Here is a 27932-nt window from a genome sequence, read left to right as displayed (position 1 = left end):
CAAGTTCTAGGTAATCCAAGGCATGCCCCATAGATAAGGAAAGAGGCTTTGACCTGACAGCCTCTTTCTCTTGTACACTCTACCAACTCACGGCCCAGGGCTGTGGTCCACAGGGAAGAGAAGGCTGCTGCTCTTCTGCCTCCCAGTTTGGGTCAAAGTCCTTAATACCGTCAATTGCACATTGTCTCATTCATGGAATTGTATTTGGAAGTTTGTTTCTTAGAACACATGACTTCCTTGGAAGCAAACTATTCATCTAAGAGAGCTGGAGCCTTCAACGATAAAGTTAGCAAATTGTGTGGTATGACTGGAAGAAAATTTTTCTCTCCCCGGATTCTTGAAATTCCGCATTAGAATAAAAGGTGAGAGTGAAATGTCCAACTTTGAAAGGCAAGGATTGGGAATTCCAGCAAGTGGACAAGTAGAGAGGAAAAAAGCAGTAGATGAGAAAAGGGGGGGGGCCGAAGAGAGAGAGGTTTGAGAGACAGAACAAACCTAACCTCTTAATTTCGCGAGTGTGAATTTGACTTTGCCCATCTCCAGCTCCTGGCACACAGAGGGTCACACTTAGTTGAATGAAGGCTCTTTTCTCCACACGTTTTGCAAGCAGACTTCCTCCTCCTCCTCCTCTCCCCCACCCCCCGCCCCAAAAAAAAGGCTCCAGAAAAAAAAAGCCAAGGAACCATTTCTATTATAGGGGTTAATTTACTCTCCTAAGAGTTCACTTCTTGGGGGGAAAAAACTTAAGCAATTTCTCAGGACCCTCAGAAACTCAGGAGCGATGTCTTCGACTCTGCGGGGCAAGGACAGCTGGCCCGGAGGCGGGAGCTCACCGAGGCTGGGCGAACACCCGACGGTCGCCCACCGCGCCGTCCACGGCCTCCGGCTCCAGGCGCCCCGGGAATCAGGGGCGCGCAGGAGGGAGCTGGAGGGGCCCAGACCTAACGCTGCAATTTGCTCTCCCGCCGCGGCGGGAGGCGTCGGGCTCAGCCCACGGCGCCTCCCTCGCGCTCCCCTCCCTGCCCCTCCCGCCCCCTTCTCCTCCTCCTCCTCCTCCCTCCCCTCCCCCTCCCCCTCCCCCTCCCCCCCCTCCCGCTCCAGCCGCCGCTGCCAGACCTCGCCAGTGCAGACCCGCCGGGCTGCCCTCCCCGCGCTCCTCTCGCTGCCGGGCCGGTGGCTGCGGCGCCGCCGCGCAGGTAGGAACCGCAGACGCGGGGTCGCGCCGGCTCGCCGGGGTCATCCGGCAGCGCTCCGGGGTGCTAAGTGGGGCGACCTGAGGGGTGTCCCCAGGAGCTCCCAGGGAATGTGCAGCATCTCGGGCACAGAGTGCGGCGAAGGTGCGCGACGCCAGCGCGTGCGGTGCCGGGGTGGCATCTCCCGGGTGTAATCTCCGGGGGGGGCATGTGCGCGCCGGCGAGCGGCCCGCGAGACCCAGCCGCGAGCGCCCGGCGGGCTGTCTCGGGGCGGCATGTGCGAGAGCCGAGACGCACCTGGACTCCGCAGGAGCTGGTTAGAAATTGGAGCGCGGTGCGGCTTCCGGGCACCGCGCCTGTTGGTTTATGGTTAAGAAAAAGGGTCTTGTAACAGGGTGGTCCTGCCCCTCTCCCTGTCCTATAACAGTCTCACCTTCCTGGGGGTCCTTGGCCAGCCCTGTGGCTACCGGAGTAATACCTGGGGTTGCCCTGTGGTGCCCGGATTCTGGCCCTAGCAGCCAGGATTGTGAAGGTAGCATGCGGAAGACAGGGGAATTGATAGGGGAACCGAACACTTTTGGCTGCTCCTTCACACAACCTGGAATTTTTAAACAAAGCTGCGTGCGGAGAACAGCGTGGAAATAGCACTTTCAGAGTTTGTGCTGGGGGAGGTGAGGAGGAACCGTGAGGAGCAGGTATTCTATGATAACTGGAGGTGATTGCTCCCCTAGTTTCTGTTTTGGTGTTTTGTTTCAAAAAAAAAAAAAAAAGTTTGAGGCCAAAGTGATTCATATTGGTTCTCAGGTATTCTGCTCAGCAGTGCGAGGACCTTAACTAACTGGAGGTGAGCTTGTAGGGAAAACCTTAATCTTCAGGGGAATATGAAGGTTGCTGCCCACTTACACCCTTACAAAAAGGAGCATAAGCACCATCTCCTTTGAAATGAACTACTCTTGGAGCTTGCCCTTTCTGGAGCCTGTTGTGTAGGTGCAGTATGAAGTGCATGCTGAATGTCCATTGCATGCATTCAGTGCAACTGAATGGGTGAAGTGAAACACCGTTCTGCAGCCCTTTTATGGGCTTTGGTGCCTCCTTCGCCCAAGTGAAAAGCTGAGGTGGAAGGGAGGCGAGAAAGTAGATTGGAAGTTGGGTATGGTGGAGTCTTAGGCTCCCTGCCCTTCGTTTCTTGCATTATGTTATAGCTAAGAACTTGTATCCCTGCCTCCAGCAGATACTAAGCTGTTGACCCCCAGCAGATACTAAGCTGTTGACCCCCAGCAGATACTAAGCTTCCATTTGCCCTATGTTTTCTTTGAGATTCACAATGTTAAGAGCCATTTTCCTAACAATGCTGACTCTGGCGCTGGTCAAGTCACAGGACACGGAAGAAACCATCACATACACGGTAAGGGGTGATGGAATTTGAGATAATATGCTTCAGCGGGATTTTGTGACTCCAGGGAGACTTTAACTTCTCCTGCCTGTGTATGTGGACTATAGTCTGTGGAGGACAATACATTAAACAATACTTTAGTATGTATCACTTTTCAGATTAATTGTAAATTGCCCGTGATTCTTTCAAAAGTTCATTTAGATGGTCAATTGAGATGGACACCAAAATGTAATGATTTGCTCAAGGTTTCAAAAGGGGAACCCTTTTAAAACAAAAAACAAAATAAGTAACATATTTTTAACACATCCAGTAAATTAATGGGTGTAAGGAATTGGAAAGCCTGGATTCCTATATATATGCGTATAAACCAAAACTTGCAGAGAAAAAGGCTCAAGTCAGATAAGAATGTTAAACATCACCTCATTTGTGCATGTGCTTATATGCTGACCTAAGTAGTCTTTATGGAATTTATAAAGTCTATATATTCATTTATAGTATAATTGACAGTTCATATGCATACCTCTCCGATAGACTTTACGTGTTATCAGCATGTGGTATTTTCCAAGTGGCTTTTAAATGCAGTGTGTAATATTTGGTTTTGCACGTTCTAATTAGTATATCTGATATTTCCAAATAATAGTTGTTTAATTAGTTAATTGCATGGGCATAACCAATGTTTTATAAAATATTCAAACTATAATCTGACAACCCCATCCCCTACTGCCAGGAATAGATTGGTGAGAACAGAGAACAGTACTGACTTCACTTCGGGTGAGTTTCTTTACACCTTCGTTGTGTTTTCTAGTGTTTAATCAGTGCTGTGAGGCAAATGACATTTGTCCTGAATCAGAATATGAAAAACATATTTTTCTACTTGCTCCAAATTCGAAATTAAGTAATCCTACTCAAAATAGTGTGAAAAAAATGGAAAATAAAACTCTTAGATGTGAGCTAATGTCAGTTACTGTTTTTTTCTTCAAAGATTTATTTATTTATCCATACAAGAGCTGGAGTACAGGCCTGAGTTGGCGGGGAGGGGGGGGGGGGGCGTGAGAGGATTCACCAGAGACAGAGTGTGGGGAACAGAACAGGCAGATTGACCGAAGTACACTGCTGAGGAGAGCAGCAGGCAAGTCAGGAGAGATGTGCTGCGCCATGTGGGTAGCTCCCTGGCTGGCCGAGGGAATGAACTCTTGCTGCAGAGGCTGCAGACAGCTTCATAGGTTGTGTCTTAACCCCTTGCACCACCAGGGAGGTCCTAATGTCAATTGCTGTTAATAAATACTATCTCACTTTTTGGTATCAGATTATCCCCAGAGTGTTTGCCTTCATCTGGCAAATGACCTAGTGGTTGTTCAGATACACTATAAATCAAATAGCTTTTAATATAAATATTTTGTTCACTTAATGGTAAACGTAGTTGCTTCCTCTGGTGATGATAAATAAAGCAAGAAAAATGAATGCATGTGTTGTTTATCTTCAAATTAAAATGTTTTGTTATTCAAGCTAAACTTATTACCTTCTTAGGAAACCAAGACTAAATTAGCTACCCACTTTCATATTACATATAATAAAAGATTTTATTGCTTTCATAAGTGCCTATCCTGATACCCCCTTTATTAATCACCTAAATCTTACTCATCTTTTACAGAAAAAAATCCCTATGTAATAAAAACTATAATTTTAGGGATTTTTTAAAACAGATTTCCCATGTGTAACACCTTTTTATTCTAAGACAAGGTCTGTTTTCCATAGATTATAGGTTTATAATTCATGGTTTAAAGACAAGATGTAACAATTTTTTGAGTATTTCACGGTGGAAATTCTTTTATTTTCACAGGAAAATATGAAGTAAGTGGCATCATCTTCCTTCTGCTGATTTAAGTCTACACAGTCAGCAAGGAGTAAAGCTAAATCAGTCTAGTCTTGTTTAATAGTAGATTAAATGTACTAGAACTAAATACCAAAACAAATGGCAAGTTTGCTTTCTCTAGCAAAAAGATTGTTCTAGTGAGCTGTCAATTTGCCTGACTTGAAAGATGCTTTCAGAAGGATGGGCTCATATCCACAAGATAGTCTTAATATTCCACTTTCATGTTAGAGATTAAGTTCATTCATCTATTTACTTGTCAGGTATCTACTGTATGCATAAGCAGTTCTAACCACTATCAAAAGAATTTGTTTACTAAGAAAAATCAGACTTTAACCTCAGCGAATTCACCTTGGAAAAATGCTGTTGAAAACTAAAGTTTCTAAGCAAGTACGAATAATATTACTACACAGATAAGGCAACTTGCTAAATAAATAGAAAAGCAAGGAGGTAATTAATGTCAGTAATAGCATAATGGAGGAGGCAGGACTCTGTGCTGATTCTTGAGGGAAATGATAATGAATTTAGATAAATCTAGGAAGATTGAAAAGGTACCTGTATCAGAGAAAGTGGCATAATCAAAGATGTGAACAGGATGAAGTCGAATCCAGGAAGTAATAAGATCAGACAGACTACAGCATCAGACCCAGATGCCTGATCATTTGGGCAGACCCAGATGTCTACATTTTATAAGAACTCTGGGTAATTCTTGAGCAAAATAAAACTTAAGATTCACTGACCTTCAAGATAGAATTCAATTCCTACCGGTCCCAAACACAGGCTTCCCAGTTTTGGCCCTGCTACCTCTCTACCTCATCTCTACCCACCCAGGACTCCTCGCAGCTCCTTCTCTCTTTAATAGTTTTACACCTTTGCACACATGGTCCCCTCCTCCTAGATTTTTTGCATCGCCATGGAAAAACCTGCTCATCCTATAAAACTCAGTTCCTGTGTGGTCTCCCCCCAAAAACCTTCCCTTCCACCCTGCCATGTCCATCCCACAGGCCCAGGCAAAGACTGGCTCCTTCCATATCCATGCTTGTGTCATGGCACCTGACATCTTGCTCCAACTTGTGTACCTGGCTCAGTCTCCTCTTCTAGTCTGTGAGCTGCTTGAGGATAGGAACCAGGTCTTCTTGATTTTTGCATGCGCTGGGACTAGGGTGGTGCGTGGTGTGAGAAAGTACTCAATAGATGGTTTGTTCAGTGAGTGGATGCAAGACCAACTGAAGTGAAGAAGCATGCCAGGGTGTAGCGGGAGGCATGGGGTTTATGAGGGAATGATAAGGAAGTTAGGTGCTGAAATGCTCTAAGAGGAATTAAAAAGAAAGGGAAGAGTCAAGAACCAAAAAAAAAAAAAAAAACCCTCAATTGATTGTTTTTGATATAATTTACAATGCGGAAGAAGCAGCAAATAAAACAAAAAAAAAGAGCAATCAGGGCCTCCCTGGTGGCGCAGCGGGTTGAGTGCAGCGCTGTGAAGCTGTCCGCAGCCTCTGCAGTGTGGGTTCGATCCCGGCTGGTGGGCGAGAATCCCACATGGCGCAGCAGATGTCTCCTGTCCCAGCCGCTGCTCCCCTCAGCAGTTATTTCAGTCAGTCCACCTGTTCTGTTCCCTGCTCTGTCTGTGGTGAATCCTCTCACCCTCCCCGCACATCTGGCCTGTCCTCCAGTTCTTGTATGCATAAATAAATAAATCTTTAAAATAATGAAGATTTTAGAGTGACTTATTAAGGAATAGCTATACCAATTAACTGACTCCTAGCCTCGTCTTTGATGTTTTTTCACAGCAATGCACAGATGGCTATGAGTGGGATCCTGTAAGACAGCAGTGCAAAGGTAAGCCAATTTCAAAGATTTCCCATCTGAACATAGCTCTCTGTCTCTACTTCATATGTTACTCTTTCTGTCCTGTTTTGTATTATACCAAAAAGGCATGAGCATATATTTACCTATTTTGCTTTCCCTCTAAAAGACTTCTGACTTCTTTTGTTACTGACTATAGATATTGATGAATGTGACATTGTCCCAGACGCTTGCAAAGGTGGGATGAAATGCGTCAACCACTATGGAGGATACCTCTGCCTTCCTAAAACTGCCCAGATTATTGTCAATAATGAACAACCTCAGCAAGAAACACCAGCAGCCGAAACTGTAGGTGCAGCTGCAAATGCAGCTGCAACCTCAGGTGCAACCCCTGGGGGCGTAGCAGCCAGTGGCATGGCAGCCAGTGGTGTGATGCCTGGGGGCGGTTTTGTTGCCAGTGCTGCTGCAGTTGCAGGCCCTGAAGTGCAGACTGGCCGAAATAACTTTGTCATCAGGAGGAACCCAGCTGACCCTCAGCATATTCCTTCCAACCCTTCTCACCGGATCCAGTGTGCAACAGGCTACGAGCAGAGTGAGCATAATGTGTGCCAAGGTAAGCATGACTTATTATGCTAATCAGAAAGTTTTTTGCCCAACTGCACTTCATGGTGAAGATGATAACAGTGCACATTTATTGAGAGTTTCCCCGACACCAGATGTTGTGCTTAGTGCTTTGCCTAGATTATCATACTTAATCATGGCAATAATCTTTAAAAGGTTGTTACTGCCATTATAGTCATCATGTTACAAATCAAGAAACTGGCTCAGAGAGTTCATCAGTGGTTCTCAACATTAGCTACCCATATTTTTTTTAAAGATTTATTTTATTTAATTTTTTTTAATTTTTATATTCCCCATGCAATTGCACCCTCCTTATTTTGACACCCTTCCCTCCTTTCCCCGCCCCCCACCCCATAGTGTGTCTCTGGTTTATAGTTGTTTGTTGATTTTGATTTTTTCTTTCTTATAGTTATTCTTTTTCCTGGTCCCTTATTTAGGTTTTCTAGATTCCTGCTATGAGTGAGACCATCCGGTATTTTTCTTTTTCTTTCTGGTTTATTTCACTAAGCATGATCCCTTCCAGCTCCATCCATGTTGCTGCAAATTGCATGATTTTACTTTTTTGATTGCTGAGTAATATTCCATACCACATTGTCTTGATCCAGTCATCTATTTTTGGGCATTTGGGTTGTTTCCAAAGCTTAGCCATTGTAAATTGTGCTCCTATAAGCATAGGGGTGCAGGTGCCCTTTGGAATTAATGTTTCTGTGTCCTTTGGGTAAATACCTAGGAGTGGAATTGCTGGATCATATGGAAGCTCCATCTTTAGCAGATTGAGGAATCTCCACACAGCTTTCCATAGTGATTGCACCAGTTTGCATTCCCACCAACAGTGCAGGAGAGTTCCTTTTTCTCCACATCCTCACCAACATTTGTTCTTGCTAGCTTTTTTAATATATGCCATTCTCACTGGTGTAAGATGGTATCTCATTGTAATTTTGATTAGCATTTCCCTTATTACAAGTGATGTTGAACATTTTTTCATATGCCTGTTGGCCATTTGCATTTCCTCATTGGAGAAGTTTCTTTTTAGCTCTTTTGCCCATTTTTTGACTGGATTATTTTCTGTTTTTGTTGAGTCTCATCAGTTCTTTGTAGATTTTTGTGATCAGTCCTTTATCATTAGTGTTGTGTGCAAAAATGTTCTCCCAGTCAGTGGGGTTTCTCTTTGTTTTTGTTATTGTCTCTTTTGCTGTGCAGAAGCTCTTTAATTTGATGTAGTCCCAGCTGTTTATCTTTGCCTTCACTATCACTGCTTTGGGTGATGTGTCTCAAAGATGTCTTTGAGGTGCATGTCATGTAGTGTTTCGCCCATATTTCCTTCTATATATTTTATGGTTTCAGGTCTTATGTCTAGTTCTTTAATCCATTTTGAGTTGGTTTTTGTGCATGGTGTGAAGTAGTACTTAACCTTCATTCTTTTGCATGTAGCGACCTAGTTTTCTCAGCACCTTTTATTGAACAAACTTTCTTTGCTACGGCACATATTCTTTGCTCCTTTGTCAAAGATTAGTTGACCATAAATATGTGGATTTATTTCTGGGTTTTCTATTTGGTTCCATTGGTCTGTATGTCTGTTCTTGTTCCAATACCATGCAGTTTTGATTATTATGGCTTTGTAATATTGGAATCTAGGCAAGTGATGCTTCCATTCCCTTCTTTTTTTTTTTTTTCAGGAGGGTTTTGGCTATTCGAGGTTTTTGGTGGCTCCATAAGAACTTCATCAATATTTTTTCTATTTCTTTGAAGAATGTCATTGAAATTTTAATTGGAATAGCACTGAATCTGTAAATTGCTTTTGGTAGGATGGCCATTTTCATAATGTTAATTCTTCCGATCCATGAGCAGGGGATGTCTTTCCATTTCTTTGTGTCTTCTTCTATTTCTTTTAACAGTGTTTTATAGTTTTCTTTGTATAGGTCCTTTATCTCTTTTGTTAGGTTTATTCCCAAGTATTTGATTTTTTTGTTTCAATAATAAAAGGGATGGTTTTGTTGATTTCTTCTTCAGATTTATTGTTTGTGTATAAGAAGGCTACTGATTTTTGTGTGTTGATTTTGTATCCTGCTACTTTACTAAACTGATTGATGAGTTGAATTAGTTTTTCTGTGGAGTTTTTGGGGTTCTCTATGTATATTATCATATTATCCACGAATTGTGATAGTTTGACTTCTTTCTTCCCTATTTGTATTCCTTGTATGTCTTTCGCTTGTCTTATTGCTCTGGCTAGGACTTCCAATATTATTTTGAAAAGCAGTGGTGAGAGTGGATATCCTTGTCTTGTTCCAGATCTTAATGGGAATGATTTCAGCTTTTCATCATTGAGAATGATATTGGCTGTGGGCTTGTCATATATGGCCATTATGATGTTGAGGTATGTTCCTTGTATCCTGAGAATTTCAAGGGCCTTTATCATAAATGGGCATTGTACTTTGTTGAATGCTTTCTCAGCATCTATGGATATTATCATATGGTTTTTATGTTTCTTTTTGTTGATGTGTTGGATTACATTGATTGATTTTCAGATGTTGGATCATCCTTGTGTTCCTGGACTAAATCCTATTTGGTCATGGTGAATTATCTTATGGATGCATTGTTGGATTCTGTTGGCAAGGATTTTGTTGAGGATTTTTGCATCAGTGTTCATTAGGGAGATTGGCTTGTATTTTCCTTTTTTTGTGCTGTCTTTGTTTGGTTTTGGTATTAGTGTAATGTTGGCTTCATAGAACGTATTTGGTAGTATTCCTTCTTTTTCAGTTTTTTGAAAGAGTTTGTGTAGGATAGGCACTAATTCACTGCTGAACATTTGGTAGAATTCATTTGTGAAGCTGTCTGGTCCTGGACTTTTGTTTTGGGGGAGTGCTTTGATTACTGCCTCAATTTCGAAGCTTGTAATTGGTCAGTTTAGTTGTTCTATTTCTTCTTTGTCCAGCTTTGGATGATTATATCATTCTAGGAATTAGTCCATCTGTTCTAGGTTGTTGAATTTGTTTGCATATAAGTGTTCATAGTAATCTCTGATTATTCTTTTGATTTCTACTGAGTCTGTTGTGATTTCTCCTCTTTCATTTATAATCCTATTTATATTTGTTTTCTCCCATTTTTTCTTTGTGAGCCTTGCTAGGGGTTTGTCTATTTTGTTTATTTTTTCAAAAACCAACTTTTGGTTTCATTGATCTTTTGGATTTTCTTTTAATTTCCAATTAGTTTATTTCTGCTTTGATTTTTATTATTTCCTTTCCTCTACTGACTTTAGGGTTTTTTTGTTGTTGTTCTTTTTCTCATTCTTTGAGATGTGAGATTATGTTGTTTCTTTGAGTTCTTTCTTATTTGTTAATGTGAGCCTATATTGCTATATATTTTCCTCTTATTTTGCTTTTGCTGGATCCCACACATTCTGGAAAGTAGTGTCCTCCTTGTCGTTCAACTCATAGTATTTTTTAATTTCTTTTTTGATCTCCTCATTGGTCTGGTGGTCTTCTAGTAGTGTGGATTTCAATCTCCATGAAGTGGGAGGGTTCCTTGTTTTCTTTTCATGATTTATTTCTAGCTTGATGCTTTTATGATTGGAGAAGATAGTCGGAATGATTTTGATCTTCATGTATCTGTTGATGTTTGTCTTGTGGCCCAGTATGTCATTAATTCTGGAGAATGATCCATGTGCACTTGAGAAAAATGTGTACTCGGCTTTTTTGGGGTGCACTGTCCTATAGATGTCTGTTAAGTCCATGAGTTCTATGTCTTTATTTAGGGTGCTAGTGTCTTTATTTTTTGTCTCGTTGATCTGTCCATTGGTGAGAGTGGGGTGTTGAAGTCTCCCACTATATGTGTATTTTCTTTAATATCATTTCAGAGCTGATAATAATTGTCTAATATACTTTGGTGCCCCTTCATTTGGTGAATATATGTTGATGAGTGTTATAACTACCCATATTTAGAGTCATTTGGGAGACTTTAAAACTTGTCAATGTCTGAGTCACACCCCAGTCCAATTAAAAAGCAGTCTCTAGGAGTGACTTCCAGGCTCAGTACCTTTTTAAAGCTCCTCATGTCATTCAGTGTGCTGTCAAGTTTGAGAACCCAGGAGCACACAGGTGGTAAGTGCAGTCAGCTTTCAAACCCAGGTGGGCAGAGCCAGAATCCTAGCTATCAGAAGCAGTAGTTGAGTTATTCATTTGGAATTTGAAATTGCTTGGTAAGCTACTCTAAGCATATTGCCCTTTGGTTTCTAAAGTTTTCTTATTGAACTTGCCACTGATTTATTTGCCTCTTTGAAGAATAAATAAAGGGGCTTATTATTACCTTTGAAGAACTATCTCTCATTGACATTTCTCTCTCTTTAAAACTCTCATTTGAGGACCTCCCCGGTGGCGCAGCAGTTGAGCGCCGGGTTGCGAAGCTGCCAGCAGCCTCTGCAGCACCCGTTCAATCCCTGGCTGCTCCCTGGCCACCGGAGGAAGGTCCCACATGGCGTGCAGACCTCTCCTGCCGCCCGCTGCTCCCCTCAGCAGTGTACTTCGGTCCTTCTGCCTGCTCTGCTCCCTGCTCTGACTCTGGTGAATTCTCTCACCCTCCGCGTTTCTGACTATACCCAGTGCTTGTATAAATAAATAAATAAATAAATAGATAAATAAATAAATAAATCTTAAAAAAAAAAAACTCTCATTTGAGCACATTTCACTATGTCACATGCACCATGGTACTGCCTGCCTAGGTTTTGCTGTTTATTTTCAGAGTACACATTGCTGTGTATTCTAGAAATAGCTCTAGAGTCATGCTAGCAAAGCAATAAGAATCTTGAGCTTTGAAGACAGGTAGGATAGTAGCTAGCTGCTCTGTGCTCAGGGGTTTTGTTTCCCTTTTCCTGTTTAGCAAACCCTTTCAGATCTTCCTGGTGTGGAGTGTTACTGAGAGGGTCACAGGAGCCCCAGACTCCTTTTTCACTGCCAGGGGCTGACTGGGTAGATCCCATCTTATGCCATAAGTGCCTGGTGTACATTGATTGGCTAATGGAAAGGGCTCAGGAATTCTTACCTTTCACCTGCTCATGAGTGAGGAAGAGACCATCTTACTCCCTCAACACTGAGGGGTTCAACTAACACCTAACTACTGCATTAAGTAAAAAAAGCATCTTCTGAACCCCTGCATAATTGACCCTTATCCTCCAGTATTGAGTTTTATCTTCTGTGTAAAGATAGTAGATTTTTAAATGACTTATAAATGAAGTAATGAAATCTATCATGTTCTGGCTTTTATTATTTTATATTTTGTGTTCAAAATATAAGTACCCCACATCAAGAGCTAACTCATGCTGTGATGGTGTCACTTTTCAGAGGGTGCATTGTATTAACATCTGTTTCGTGTTACTGTCATGAGTCAGAATTCCAATATAGATGATGAATGCTTCAGCATCTGCTTGATATTCTGATGTTTAATTTGAGGATTATGTCAAGGAGATAACCTCATAAGGGTATTTCACATATATATGTGTATGCGTGTGTATATATATATATATGTACATGTATATGTGTGTTTATGTGTATGTGTGTATGAGTGGCAATTGATAAAAAGTACCTTGACTTTATTTAAGACATTAAGTTTCATTGTGTTATTTAAATATATAATTAGATTGGAAAGTTTGGTGTTAATTATTGTGTAACTGAAAGTTTTGCTGAAATTTTTTAAATTATTTACTTTCATATAATGAATTACTCTTCACACTTCCAATGTATGTTTTAGTGTACTTAGGATAAGAAAAATATAAATGTATGCATCATTTCTCAAAATATTTTATAGTTCATCATTGATGGTTGTGGTCAAATTCAAGAAAATGCCTAGAATGCGTGAATATGTTAGAATAAAACATATTTAGGTTTTACAACATGCATTGGCTGCAGTCGAAGCTGTGCAAGAAAATGTGAATAATAAAAATGAAATCCCGTTTAATTTTTAAAAAAATATTTAGGCTGTTTTACAAAGTACGTTATTTTTCACATATCAAAGTATTTATAATACTTCTTGGGGAATTTTTTTTTTTAATAGAGGCTTTTTTTTTTATTTATTTGTTTGTTTGTTTCGTTTATACATGCACTGGGTACAGTCAGAAGCGCGGGAGGGTGAGAGAATTCACCAGAGCCAGAGGGGGGAGCAGAGCAGGCAGAAGGACCGAAGTACACTGCTGAGGGGAGCAGCGGGTGGCAGGAGAGGTCTGCGAGCCATGTGGGACCCTCCTCCGGTGGCCGGGTAGCAGCCGGGGATAGAACCGGCGCCGCAGAGGCCGCGGGCAGCTTCGCAACCCAGCACTCAACCGCTGCGCCACCGGGGAGGCCCGGGGAAATTTTTTTTAGTTATACATTAAAACTATTAAATACCTTGTTTATAATAGATGCTAAATACATACTTATTCTTATTGCTTGTGTACACACAGGGTACTTTCAACTTGAGTTATTCTACATAATTCAACCAATTTCTAAAACTTGGAGTTGGGGTCTGTGTCATTGCAAGCATGGTTAAAAGTTTTTTGGATGACTTAAGGCTTAAGTTGGATTTCTTCCCACCTCACAATTTTGCAAAGTGCCTATAAATGTGGATTTACTTAATTGTTGATAAAAGGGGGCTTATTTCATATGATAATAACAAGATAATCTGTCTAGGGAATCTGACTAAGATACGTCGAGTCACACTTTTGCCCGTTTATTATTGAGCTAATCAAACATACAGTCCAGCTTCTTCTAATTGTCTGCAGATGTATGACAGTCTCATTCCACCAGCAGCACAAAATAATGTTTTATAACCAATGTGAAAGTGTGGGGACCTCTGCTTAAAACAATAATGTGCTCCAAGGACCTATATTACTGACATCATTGTGGAGTTTGAGGAGCCTTCTGTTTTAATAAAGATCTCCACTCCCTTTTAAATGTTTCATACTTATGCCCAGCAATCCAAACACATTTACCATGGTCTCTGGATTGGGATAAATGAATGCCTACAGATGAGTCATATTTGTATTAAAATTATTTCTTTTTTCCACATACATTTTTCAACAGGTACCATTTATTATTATATAACCTAAAGCAAAGGACATTTTTATGTAATGATTGAAATCTGTACTATATTTCAGTTGTTAAAGTCAGTTGTGCTTTTTTAATGCACTATTACCAACTGCAGATGGTGCCTACTAATTTAAATACCATTAGATACCTTAACTGTATTCTACTTTATAAATATATTTTTAACTAGTTGTCTGTGTTTTGACATTTAGTAAAACATGGTCTTGTACTTCTCATGGATTTGTCCAGAGTTTTTCAATTTCGTGCAAAAATGAAAGGTTTAAAATGCAACATCCATATAATCCACAGTAAGAGGGTTTCTTCAGGTAAATTTAGCCAGCTAAAGGAGATACTTAGGAAGACATTTGCACTAAGAATTTCAAGTGACTGGTGCCACCCTGGCAGCTATAAAACCACATGAAAATAATTTCAGTGTAATGTACCTGGAGTCATGTATAAAGTTTTAGAAATTGTTTCTCCATATCATAGCATCTACCTCAAAGAAAACAGATAATTCATCTGCTCCAAAAGGAAGTTGGATGAATGGGGAGTATATTATAATCCATTGATGATTCATTTTATTTTTCTACATCTTTATTACATAACCTGTGTGTAATACTCCTCAAAGGAGATGGGGTTGAGAAAGTGCAAGTTGAAAAAGATTTTTTTTTATTATAGATAACTTTCTAAGATCCCCATTCTTATAGGAAAAAAGTTAATTGGGAACTAACCAGTAAGAAAAAGAATCATTTGCCCAATTTTAGGGAATTTGTTCACTTTGATGAATTTTTTTTTTAAAGTTAAACATAAGAATATTTGTATAGCTGTTAAAGTCATCACTAAACTCAGTCAGGATTTACAGGTATCATTGCTAATTTGCTAAAGAAACTACGAACCCAATACAAATACCAAATGAAGTGGATTATGTTGTGCCTATTTGCTCATATAAGGTATAACCGAGAGAAGGGTGACCATACAGTAGGGCGTCCAACTGGCTTGTCTACCTGAGACTTCCCTCATTTGCAAGTCTCACATCTCTGAAAAATACCTCAGTTCCTGAACAAATGGGATGGCTGGTCACCCTAGTACACCTTCCTCATCCAATCCCGCGCTTCACAGCCAGGAGTGAGAAAGTCCCAACATTGGAACCATTTTTCAATATTAAGATTATTTTTACAGATTTTTGTCCAGTGAAACTATTCTTTTCAATTTGTTTTAAAATTCTAAAAACTGAACTGCATTCATTTTTAAATATCTGGACAGAGCCTTTCTATGCGATTGTCAGGTTCTCACTTGTAAGTTTGTCAATGAGCTGGTTCCCATGTTCTAGATTTTGCAGGTATAGAATACTTAAACATGAGCACCTACATACTTAGATACATGTCATACCACAGGTAGCTCACCTTTCCAATTTGTGCTGGAGGAAATGTTACCAAATATTCAAATTAAATACTATGTTTCAACTATACATGTTGTTTGCCAAAAGTTTTATTTTTTAAATATTCAGTTGTATTTTCAATCACTTTATTTTATTTTTGTCAGTACTACCTGTGACACAAGAGTAACTAAAAAGCTAAAAACAAAAAAACAAAAACACCTCTTATAAAGCCAAAAGGAAAAAACAAATTAACCTCAGGGTTCAAAAGCTCTACTCTTGGAAGATAGTCTATTATCTTCTGTACATTTCTTTATAAATGTAACAACAACCAAAATATTATTTTGAAAAGGAAAGGAGTTATTATCTATACATCTACTTTAAAAAAAAAAGAAACTTGAACTAACATGTCTCCTTCTCAGATGCAAGGGATGTCTTTCTTTGATTTCTTTCATTAAAAACTTAAATAATCTCATAGCCAAAGAGGATTTATAAATTATAGTGTAATCAAGTGGCTCAGCATACCTGGCATTGTCATTACTAAACAATTTTCAAACACTACCCTTTTGATGATCTTCACGAAAGTCATTAGGGTCTCTGGTTGCTTCGGTGATTTTTGTGAGCAAATACCTGATTTTTGTTCTATATAATTACATAATCTAGTGACAAGCTTTGATCTCAGAAAATACATATTTTATCAAAGGAATATGACAATTGAGTAAATTATGATGTTAACAGAAAAGGAATAAATACTTCAAGCAGAAAGTAAAATGGGTATTTAGCCTATTTTCTGTTCATTATTTCCAGTTGTTAATTACCTTTGAGAATCTGAAAATTTGAGTTTATCAGAAAACTTTATTACCTTTAAAATAAGTTAAGGCAGTGTAAAAGAGTGATTGATTTTTTTCCCTGAAAAAATCTAACTGTGTTTCATAATTCATTTTTCCAAATACTGTAGTCACAGAATTTCTAATTTATGTAAGACTAATTTTAACATATATTTATAAACTGTACATATGGGTTGTTCATTAATGTATAGGCAGAGGTATCTTTAAAATTCCTTCATAAAAAAAAAATAATAACTATCTGATGTGGAAGGATGAAAGAGGTACATGTGCTCACTTTTGCAACAAAGGACTATGCTGTAAACCCCCTGATTCAGTGATGATCAAGGTGGTCTTAGTCCAGAAACAGTAGCATCTTCCAGCAATGTAGAAATGTAAATCCCTGACCACTATCAGATTCACTAAATAAAACATTTTGGAGAGGGGCCCAGAAATCTGTGTTTTCATAACTCCATAATTTAAACTGCTGCTTAGATTTGAGAACCAATGTCCTAATTTAACCTTAATTTCAGGAAGCTGCCTTAGGCTACAAAAATCAGCAACAGGACCACAATACTTTACATAGGAAGCAGTGAAGGGAAAACATCAAAAATGTGCACCTGCTTCTGGGATAAAATAATATTTGTTTTACTTCTTTGTCTTTTGTTACTGTCATCACCAGTATTCCAAGCCCTAAACATGAATGGTTCTGAGTCCTGAGGTCATGGGACTATATCTCTGAACCAAAGACATTATATTTACCATTTAGAGGAAAAGGGGGTATCTTAACAAGAGAAAAAGATCTTGCATCTCTCTATAAAACTATGTGAAAATATTCTAGCTGCTCTAAAATTGTCAGAAGTGAAGCCCTAAGTTAAGTTTTGCTCATGGTAACAATTGATACCCATATCTTCTGTGGGCATCCCCCTTACTCTCATAGCACAAATTTGTCAGATGAGACAATGTTCTTTGGACGTTCAGATCATGTAGAGTCATGAAGGAGAAGAAGGTTGGCTCTGAATATGGCCTTAAAGCATCTTTTCAATTCCAAAGTGAGAGGAGAGCCTTCCAATACCCAGATGCACAGCTGACACTTCATTCTATTTAGACTCTGAATATCATCAGATATTAAAAAAGCATTCACTTAAGTTGTCTTATGCTCAATTTAAGCCTGATCAAAGATTTACATCCCATCACAGACAAGAGAATTCTTGTTAAAACTAGTTAACACAATCTGTGGAATGAATTTTCCTTGCCCTGTAGAAGCAAAAAGAAGCAGATTAGGGTAGAATTGCAAACCTGGGTAACTTTAGGAATGTGCACTGCATCATTTCTTTCTACATCAGAAAGTCCCAAACTATATTCTTTGAAAACAAGTTGCCCCATTTGTAAGGATTGCCTTTGCACTTGTTGAATTACTGGCACAACATTTTTCTTTGAAACCAAAGAGTAAACAAACTTTAGCCCAAATGTGTTTGATTTTGCATGAATGTACAAATAAGTAATTCATGCACATCTGAAATGCATTATCATGTTTCTTTCTCCAAGATGTAACTACAAACTGTACACTCAAAAATAAAACTGATCAAGGCGCAGCAGACCTCCCCTGTCTCGACTGCTGCTCCCCTCAGCTTTTCAGTCAGTCTTCCTGTTCTGTTCCCCACTCTGTCTCTGGTGAATCCTCTCACCCCATGAACCTCTGACCTACACCCCAGCTCTTGTATGCATAAATAAATAAATCTTTAAAAATTAAAAAAAAACAATTGATCAAGTAAACTGTATTCAAGTATTGGCAGAAGAAAACAGCTGTCATTGCAAGCAGTTTGCCACAATTGCAGCCTTGTAGCTTGAATACAAACAATTTGTAAATACTTAATAAAGATGAAGTGGAGAAATGACATGAAAACAGGGCTGAATGCCATGATTCTAGCAGCAGCAGGAAGAGCTCATTTGCTCTTCAATTTCTTCCGATCACAGATTAAAAGCAGAGACAATGAGTCTATCTTATGTAAATGTGCACTAAATAGACTAACAAACTTGAGAACTGGTCTCAATGTTCAAATAAGTGTACAACTATAATAGTATAATAACCAGTGTTATCACAAGTGAAACTGATCAAAGAGATGGCAAAGCCATTTGGTTTGTGTTCAATAAATTCAGTCAAGTTTGAGAACCACTTTCCATTGTATTGATATGACACTGAAAGAATCAAAACAGAAGAAAGGAGTCATCACGTCTTTACAGAATGTGGCATCATTGACCTGTGAGTTAGCAAATTAAAGAAGAAAGTAACAGTTCAGTAAAGTAAAACATGAGACATCACAAGAAGAACATGACAAATTGTCAAAAATAGAAATAAAATCAGTGCATGATACCAGTTTCCTTACCATTTGCCAAGGAGAATGAGCAAGAAGCAGCATTGCAACCATGCTCTTTCTGTCTAGTGTGGTTTCCCAGAAGCAGTGAAGTAGTATGCTGCTGGGAGGAATGCTAATGGGGGAGGAAGGGAAGCAGCAGCAGAGGAAAACCAAATCAGAAAGCATATGTGAAGCTGCATCAATGCACAGCAAATACATATTATTGATTCCATCCTCAGTAACTCTCCCAGCAAAATACTAATGTCTTCCCTCTAGCTCTGCCTAAGTATCTCCCCAAACTGTGCCTTGTTTTACTTATTATTAAATAGGTGCTAAGCAAATTACGTGTGTGTGTGTTTGAATAAATGAATGTTTTTTAATTATTCAGGAACTCAGGCTTAAAGTTTACTCTGAGGTCTAAAACTATTCTTTTTTTTTTTTTTAAAGATTTATTTATTTATTTATACAAGCACTGGGTACAGTCAGAAGCACGGGAGGGCGAAAGAATTCACCAGAGACAGAGCAGAGAGCAGAACAGGCAGACTGACGAAGTACACTGCTGAGGGGAGCAGTGGGTGGCAGGAGAGGTCTGCGCGCAGTGTGGGACCCTCGCCCGGTGGCTGGGGATCGAACCTGCGCTGCAGAGGCTGCGGGCAGCCTCGCAGCCCAGCGCTCAACTGCTGTGCCACGGGGGAGGCCCCTAAAACTATTCTTGAAAAAGAGAATTGAGCACTATCTGTGTTTAAGGGATATTTCCCAACTATATTTTTAATCAAATTTCAGTGTGGTCCTTGAATGGTATCAAAAGAGGCTGTTCCATTTCATTAATAATGGAGATCTTAGATACCTTCTTCCCATTTAAGTTTAAGCTGTGAGAGGAGCTAAAAATTTATTCTATATATCCTGGATTGTTGTCTTTTAATAAATATTGATGAATAAATATATGCTGTTATTCCTAGAGCAAGACTAGTAACTGGAAATACTAAAATTCTTTTTACTTTCTAGAAAGACATTTAACCAGTTAATGCACCATTTTATCAAATATATCCCTCCTCGGGGTTACCAGAGATATAGGGGAAGGTGGCGAGAAGCAGAGACGGAGGGAACAATATGACAGTGTGTGCACTGGGGCTTTGTGGTGAGTGAAGCATGTGCACATGTTGAAGTGTGAAACTGTACTCTTGAAATTATGTAGTTATTTAAATGATGGTAAACTATTAAGAAACTATATTCTTACTCAGAAACCCAATGGTGAATAATGAAAATACAGGTGAGCTGAGGAAATGTTAATACTTAACAATATTTGAAGTGAGATTATCATATGGCTGAAAAGTATATGAGCTCTCTGATATTGAGAAGCAGCTCAACAAATTTATTGCAGCTCTAGAAAGAGGAGTAAGAAGTAAAGGAGTGATTTCATTTGTACCTTTAATTAATAAAAGTGTGCACTATGTAGCATATATATGGGAAAAAAGATTCAGAGCAATCTATCTTGGATAGATTACTTCTCTGGAATGAGGTCAGTGTTATCCTTTTTAAATCTACTTTGCTCAAGAGTAGAATCCAGGAATCTACTCTTTGTTCAAGAGTAAAATCCATTTAGCTGGGTGGAAGTGACTTTGAAGAATCTCAGTTCAGATCTGGTCCCAAACTAGAAGAACTAAAATGCTGGGAAGAAGGAAATTTGTGGATCCTAGGGGCCCAGGAAGAAAGAATCCAGCAGACTGAAGATCTCTTGACAATTGAAGTGCAAGTGAAATAAGAGTTGCTTAGGAAATGGAGCTAGAAACTACCATGAAAGCTTTGTGTAGCTTTCTGTGTTCCCGGGTAAAGTAAGAATCATAACAGGAATTGGAACGACCTTTGAACATACAATTGAGCCTCAAGAAGCTCCAGGGACTGTGATGAAATAAGTTTTGCATGCTAAACAGCTATGTGTGATACAAGGAATTTAATCCTATTCTCCCAAGTGGAGGTATTGAACACAATCCCACATGGCAGTGGGAGGTTATATTCAGTGCCCATAGTGGAGACCAGGTCTATTACAACCTAGATTAGGGAAGAGGTTTTTTTTTATGGTAACTTGCTAGATTTCATTTGTAAAGTAGTTTGTAGCAATGTCCTTCTCTCATGCATACATTCACAAAAGGAATATGCCATTAAATTGTCCTTGACATTCTTACTACTCACTAAAAAATTTAAATATTCCGAAATTTTTTAATATACCAAAATTGCGATGAACAGTATTAGTCTGTTTATCAGAGTCTGCTGTTGAATCCTTCAAACTGTTATTGAAGAGGTTTCTTAGAGAAATAGTGCAACTTTAATCATTCTCCTAAAATATGTGAACATAGTAGGTAGCTGATATCATTGAATTTTGTAAAACCCACCAATGAACTTTTTTCTAATCAGTACATTTTATAATTTGAGGCCTAAAGAGATATTGTTGTGTAAGATGATTTTTCCCTGCCTTATCCATGATCTTTCCTGAGTAGATAGTGATGAAAGAAGATGGCTCATTTAAAAAAGAAAAGAGTATTCCAACAGAAATTGTTAAACAATATCTTAGAAACCTACTATGCAGATTAAATGTCCACTTTCTTGTCTAGGCTTAGTATATTCCACTCACACATGAACACACATGCACACAGCCACTCCAGTTCATGCCCTTGCATACCCACATACACAAACATATACATGAATTACACCATTATATTTGGTAGGAAAGTAACATGGGCCTAAATCAAAATGATCACAGCTGATCAGAGCTAAGTTACTCAGAACATAGTTCTCTCTCATTACTCCCATAAAATCATCGTTGGAAAACTGCTTTCTAAAAATGCATGCGTTTATATATCACAAGAAAATAGGGCACCTTGGACAGCTACTATACAATTGAATCAACAAGGAATTTTGTTAGATGGAGTATACGAAAGGTCAACAAAACTGATCAAAAATGTGAAGGTAGAACCTCTGAAAGCTATGTTTTCTTGCACTTCTGCAGCATCCTGATAATTTCTTTTCTTTTTTTTAAATTTTTTTTGTTTTATTTTTATGCTTTACCTGGATTCCATGCTGACCCACCTTTGCAGTATATAGTGAGCAATTCAAAGTTTTAAAAAAATTAACTTTTTAGATAGGCCAGCATAGACTGGATTTAAAAAATAACAACTGGGTCTCCCTGGTGGTGCAGGTGGTTGAGAACCGCACTGTGAGGCTGTCCATAGCCTCTGCAGTGTGGGTTCGATCCTGGCTGGCAGGTGAGAATCCCACATGGCACGGCAGACCTCTTCTGTCTCGCCCACTGCTCCCCTCAGCAGTGTATTTTGTTGGTTGCCTGTACTGTTCCCTGCTCTGTCTCTGGTGAATCCTCTCACCCTCCAGCACATCTGGCCTGTACCCCAGTTCTTGTATAAATAAATAAATCTTTAAAAAAATTAAAAATAAAAAAAAATAAAAATAACAACTGGGACTGACATTGAATTCCCAAGATCTTTCATACTTCAGAGGTATCCTGGAATAAAACTCGACTCAACAAACAGGCATAAAATTCCAATCATTCATGATTAATTAAACTTCCCAGTAAGAGCTGTAGGCCCTTTTTGAAAAATAGTTCATGACCTGGTTAATCTGAAGAACCCTAATCTGGGGAGGTAGCCAAAGGAAAAAAGTCCTCCCACACAAGCTAGTTAAGATGCAGGGCTTTGTTCTGAACTTTTGTTGTATGGCCTGCTTTATTTAGTGAATAAAAAAAATAAGCTAGTAATATAAAGAAGGTAAATAACAAGAGGAAATTTAATTGTGGTGCAATTTAAGTCGCTAATGATAGTTCTGAAAAACTAGGAACGATTGTTAAATGATAGCTCATTCAAAAATATGTTAAATAGCAAAACCATTAAAAATTAGATTCAACTCTTAAGTAACTAAAAAAGACTTTTCATTGATTTTTCAATTTAAACAGAAAATTGGATTGTGTAAGCATGCCAGAGCAATATTTTTCAATAAACTATCACAGATGGTTAATGCCCCAAATAGACTATCAGAATATCACTCAATTAGAAAAAGAACTTGGGCTATCTAGTAGTCATTATAAAACCCAGCTACAAACAGTGTTAGGGTTCTAATAGTGAGGTTTAAAAATTGTTGGAAAATCTGGTTATACCCTGGGCAACAAGAGGAATGAGATGCAGAGGAATGAGGAATGAGATGCAGAAAGAAAGAGGAATGAGATGCAGAAAGAAAGAAATATGGAATGGAATGGGAGGGAGATAAAAACAGCAAGATAGTATAGCATTATATTCACCCACTTTCCACCTACAGATATGGATTAATGCATTTTTTCCTGAAAAGACTAATGAAGAGAAAAAGAAACGATGGTACCTAAATAAATCAGTCTTGTTGTTTTTATAAAATTGGCTAAGGGAGGCTGAAGTTTGGGATTTACTTATCTAATCTATTTTTGGGAATCTCCTAAATGCTATGTGTAATAAACCGGTGCTTCTTAATCTTAATGAACATACAAATTACTCATGATTCATATTAAAATGAAGATTCTGATTCAGTCAACTGGGTCAGACTAGAGATTTCACATTCCTAGTAAGCTACCAGATTTTGTTGATGTATATAGAGCCTGTCTTCCAGTAGCTGATGATTTGTGCTTCCTAGCAAGAAGCTGATAATGTTGAGTATTCTTCATTCTCCATTTTCTGCTGTCAGAAAAATGGGACACAGTTTGGCTAGAATCAGGTAATATGTGCTGGATATTTTTAAAAATGTATTTTTTGATGAAGGACAGAATTAGGTTTTCAGTGGTGAACTTGAAGTAGTATATACAGAAGGTGATTTATAATGACACACACCTGTAACATATATAATGTTATAAATACAGTGTTACTTCAATAAAGTACTTTTTTAACAAGATATTTCTATCCTCTAGTTAGTCAGATGCTCCAATGTAAATCCCATTGTAACAGCTACAGCTATAAAACACAGATATTTCCCTGGCTTATTAATTAATAGAACTTTGTCCTTAGTAAGTGTTTTTATGCTGGAATGCCCCAGAGGATCCCAGAAACTAGTCCTTAGTAGCAAAAATGTACTATAAACCTCATGAAACTAAGGAGGAGACAAAGGTTCCCATTTGGGTCTTCCCCTAAATGACTGTATTAAATCATGTAACTTCTCTGCGCCTCTTTTTCTGAGCTGCTAAAATTAACGATTGTCCTTTCTAACTCTTATTTAAAATAATTTTAAAGAATGAAAGAGAAAGAGAGAGGCAGAAGTAGTTCATTTTGTGTAGATTACAAGCCTTGAAGTTGTGGTAATTACATGATTTTGATTGATATATGCCTGGCATTTAAACTATTTCTATTGATAGGACTTCTTTGCCTTTAAGATGGCATTTTCATCAGGAAAACATACCAGAGCAAGTTAAAATCTGCCCCTGAAAGTATGCAGGTGCTTTCTATGATTATAAAAGCATTAATGACTCAGAAACAAAAAACCAGACAGTTCTAATGACCTGAAGCTTTATTGACAAAACAGTTCACACCTAGTACTGGCTGTTTGTTAAGTCTGGACTAAGTCACTGAAGCTTTCAAAGCTAGATCACTACAGTCTTTTCCCCAGGCACTGACATGGGTAATTAGTGTGGTTCATGCCACAGTTCAAGATTCCATTTCAATCTAGCTTGGAAAGGAGAGATTTTCAGTTTGGTACACAGTAAATACAACTTCTTCATGCATTAATATAAACTCCTTTAAAGTGTAAGGGTGCCAACAGTAAATGTCACTGTTTTGAATTAAGAATCCTGCCTTTCTGGGGGACATGAGTACCTTTCAGCAAACAGCAATCTGTTTAAATCCTACAAGTTTATTCATTTCACATTTGGAGAAATTTTTAGCCTCATACTCAAATCAGGCTTACAACCAAAGTAATCAGTCTTGCCTGAGTTTATGTATTACTACCCATCACACAAAAACCAAAGGACATCTCTGTGCTAGTAATCTGTTGCTATGTAGCAAATTACCCCCAAATTTAGGGGTCTTAAAATAACAAACATTTATTATCTCATCTTCCTCTGGGTTAGAAATCAAGGTTGGGGGTAGCTGGGTTCTGGGGCTTAGCCACCTCCAGGCTGGACTGAGAAGGATCTACCTAGTTCACTCAGCAGTGTTTTCTGGCAGGATTTACTTCCTGCCTCATTCCTTGTGAGTTCTTCCTCCTTCAATTCCTTGCCATATACACCTCTATATAGAACATATTACAATTGGATAGTTTTTATCAGCATAAGCAAGTGAAGGAGCAAGAGAGGGTGTCAGTGAAAGAAAATGCTGACAAGCTTGAAGTCACAATCCTTTGTAACTAAATAACCCAAGAAACACCTCATCCCTTTTCCCTTCTATATTCATTAGGAAAAGTCCCTAGGCCCAACCCACACTGAAAGGCATAAGTGCCAGAAGTCTGGGATCATACGGAGCTGTGTCAGAAACTGCTTACCACATCTGTAATTAAAATTCTCTCTGAATTGGCTCCAACCAAACTTTTAGAGTATAATCTAAAATTTTAAATGGTTTTTAAAAACAAAATAGGAGTTAAAGACAAAATGCACTCACTTCCCCAGTAGTGCAGGAGACTGGATGACTCATTCAGCTATGTGCCTGCTGGGTGTGGTTGAAATAGGCAAAGTACTATACAAAAGAAGAACCTCACTGCTTCTAAAACTTACTTTAGGCAACAAGAAGTCGCCTTTTAAGTGAATATACTCCTCTCTTTGTCATGAACTTGAGACTTCTAAAATGCTATCAATCTTCTCCAAAACCAGCCCTAAATCATTATGACAATGTGCTTTGATTTTTAAACTTTTTAAAATTAGAATCCTCCTTTACTCCACTCTACAAATAAACCAAATCCATGAACATAAACTTTGTGAGCAAACACAAAAATTCCCTTTAATTTCTCAAATTAACAGGTACCCACATGCCTGTTACATAAAAGAAATTTAATAAACACTCTTTTACTTCCTGTTAACTTTTGTCGGAGTCATTGTTGTTTGTTGTTTGTTAGGGAATCATGGAAAATGTTCTTCTCTACCATAGAAACCTCTGTCTGTTTTGGTTACATTTTTCTTCCTACAGCTTATTTAAAAACCTGCTTCTAGAGTCATCGTTTTCATGTTTATATATGTTTATATCTTCTTTTTTTTTTGCCACAAATGTCTAGTAGGAGATGTGTAGAGCACAACCTAAGGTTACAATAAATAGGTTGAGTAAGAGTAAAAAAAAAAAAAAAGAGCATAAAATCCAATATGAACTTTTTTTGGGATTCTAAGGAGTAAATATCTTGATAAAATGCAGAATAGTAGCTTATTTTTTTTCAGTAATAAGCCAGTGATGAAGTAGTGTAGCACTCTAATGGGAAGAGAAAAGAGGAAGATTGGTGAGCAAAAACAGAATAATCAGTGAAGGTGAAAACCAAGAAATTAAACAATGAATAGGATAGGAGGACCTATAAAATCAAATAGGGAAAGTCACCAGCCACATCCAGTGTCCCCTGTAGAAATATCCTAGTAGCCAGATTACAAATTAACCAGGAAGGAAAAAAAAAAAAAATAGAGAAAAAGCAAATGTGACTACTAAAAGAAGTAACTAAAATCCAAAGACAGGTTTTTTTTTCCTTAAAGAAAATGGAAAAGGACCAAATGTTCTTAAATTGCTGTATGTGTGTAGTGCAGTACTTTTCTCCTTAGTTCAGTCTCCCTCAGAATTATTTTCCAGATTTGCTCAAGGTGTCTCTGATGCATAAAAACCCCTGTGGGCCTTTTTGAGTGGATAGTAGGATAAATGGGTGTCTTGATAGCCAGGTAAAGGTTAGCCTCTGGCCTCGGGCCTGGAGCATCCCTGGGAGGCTGATCTGATCCACATGAGAGAGAGGGAGAGCTGAGGCAGCCCTTGCGGGGTGGGCGGGGGCGGGGCACCAGTCAGATCTAGTTCCCTTTCCCATGAAATCCAGAGAGGAAAAAAAATTATGCTCATAAGGTTTCCTCATATTCAGCCATCCATTTGCTAATACATTCTCTTGACATAAGTAGCCCCACTAAATTCCTCTTTCCTCATCACTAACTCTTAAAGTGACAGTTTAAGGATTATCCTTTCTGCCATTTACCATGAAACACAGTTCCAAACCAGTTTGTTATAGGTTTCTGAGCTTAGCCACATAGCTCACAACTGAGTGGATAATCAATCATTCTATGACTAAATCCATCTGGAACGAATTTGAAGAAGTGGCCATGTAGGTTTCTTTTGAGAAAAAAAGAAAATTAAAACTGAAAACAGAGCAGATCTTTTCAAAGCTTCAGAAGAAAAAAAAAGTATAAAATTCAGCAATGATTTTTTCCCCCCACTGCTCATGCATGTTCTCTAAGAGTGGTTGTATCCTGCAACCATCTCATTTAATCCTTCAGAGAGCAAGTCCTTGAGTGCTTTGGGAGAAGAGTCTATCTCTCAGAGAATAATGGCATGATCCCTCCTTGGGAAGAAAGCAAGGGGGACATTGTGTGACCGGATTGTCACCAGAACATTATGCTAATCTTAAATTCTCAAACATTTTCAACTGAAGGATCACGGAATCAAAAAGGCTGTTTCTGGGCCATGTTTGCTGGACCCATTACTTTTTGTGCAGCTATAGGAAGTAAAAGGTAATTTAAATATTAAGAACCTTGACTTTTGAGAGGTCTGTCTTTCTTTCCCTACCTAGACCCCAAAATTTGGATACATTTTTTTCATGTGTACCCTTAAATCTTCAAAACCATGCATTCATTTGTTCATTTTAGTCATTTATTCATTAATATGTTCAGTTAATATGTGTTCAAGATGCAGTAAGTGTCTAGACACACCACCTTTCTTGCAAGAACTTTTAAGTCTATCTGAAGAGGTAGGATAAGAGCAGAGATCTAAAAATAAATGATCCAAATAATTTAGCTCAATAGTTCAAGTCCAAAAAAACCCAGTTGAAAGCCTCAGTCCCCGTATAGTCAATGGCAAGTGGTGGTTACCAAAAAGCACTGACAAGTCCAGAAGAGGGACTGATCAATACAACCAGGGGTCAGTTAGAACTTGTGAGTGAGGGGATGACGTGGGTCATGAAAGATGCACCGAATGTGAATAAACCTGAGAAGAGCAAGGGCAGCCTTTGCTGAGTGGACACCTGTATTCAGAATAATTGTGACAGTATTGTGTCACTGTTTGGAATAAGGGAAAGGTGGGTTCACTGTGGGAGCAAGAGGAAACAATATGGTAAAAGTCATTGGAAGATAGTTTTTGTAGAACCCAGAATTCTTGGGTAAGTCATTTAGATTTAGTACTGTCATAACTAGTGAAAGATTTTGAGCAAGGAGTAACATAATGAAAACACTACCTCCAGATAGTTGTAGTGTGAAGAGGAAAA

At 38.7% G+C, this 27932-nt stretch overlaps 1 protein-coding gene across 2 annotated transcripts in view; it reads left to right on the top strand.

The window, feature by feature from the left end:
- The first annotated feature begins 1138 nt into the window (after positions 1 to 1138).
- Positions 1139 to 27932, top strand: part of EFEMP1 (EGF containing fibulin extracellular matrix protein 1) — a 63000-nt gene continuing 36206 nt past the window's right edge. For both annotated transcript variants that reach the window (XM_054701592.1, XM_037527428.2), the window contains exons 1-4: positions 1139 to 1196; positions 2511 to 2598; positions 6247 to 6295; positions 6462 to 6875. In XM_054701592.1, the coding sequence (XP_054557567.1) occupies positions 2518 to 2598; positions 6247 to 6295; positions 6462 to 6875 (544 nt within the window). In that variant the 5' untranslated portion in view covers positions 1139 to 1196; positions 2511 to 2517. The remainder of the gene's footprint in view (positions 1197 to 2510; positions 2599 to 6246; positions 6296 to 6461; positions 6876 to 27932) is intronic.

Source organism: Talpa occidentalis, unplaced genomic scaffold (genome assembly GCF_014898055.3).
Source record: "Talpa occidentalis isolate TD23 unplaced genomic scaffold, MPIMG_talOcc4v2.1 talOcc4.5, whole genome shotgun sequence".
NCBI lineage: Eukaryota > Metazoa > Chordata > Mammalia > Eulipotyphla > Talpidae > Talpa > Talpa occidentalis.
This window is presented reverse-complemented; position numbering and strand designations above follow the sequence as displayed.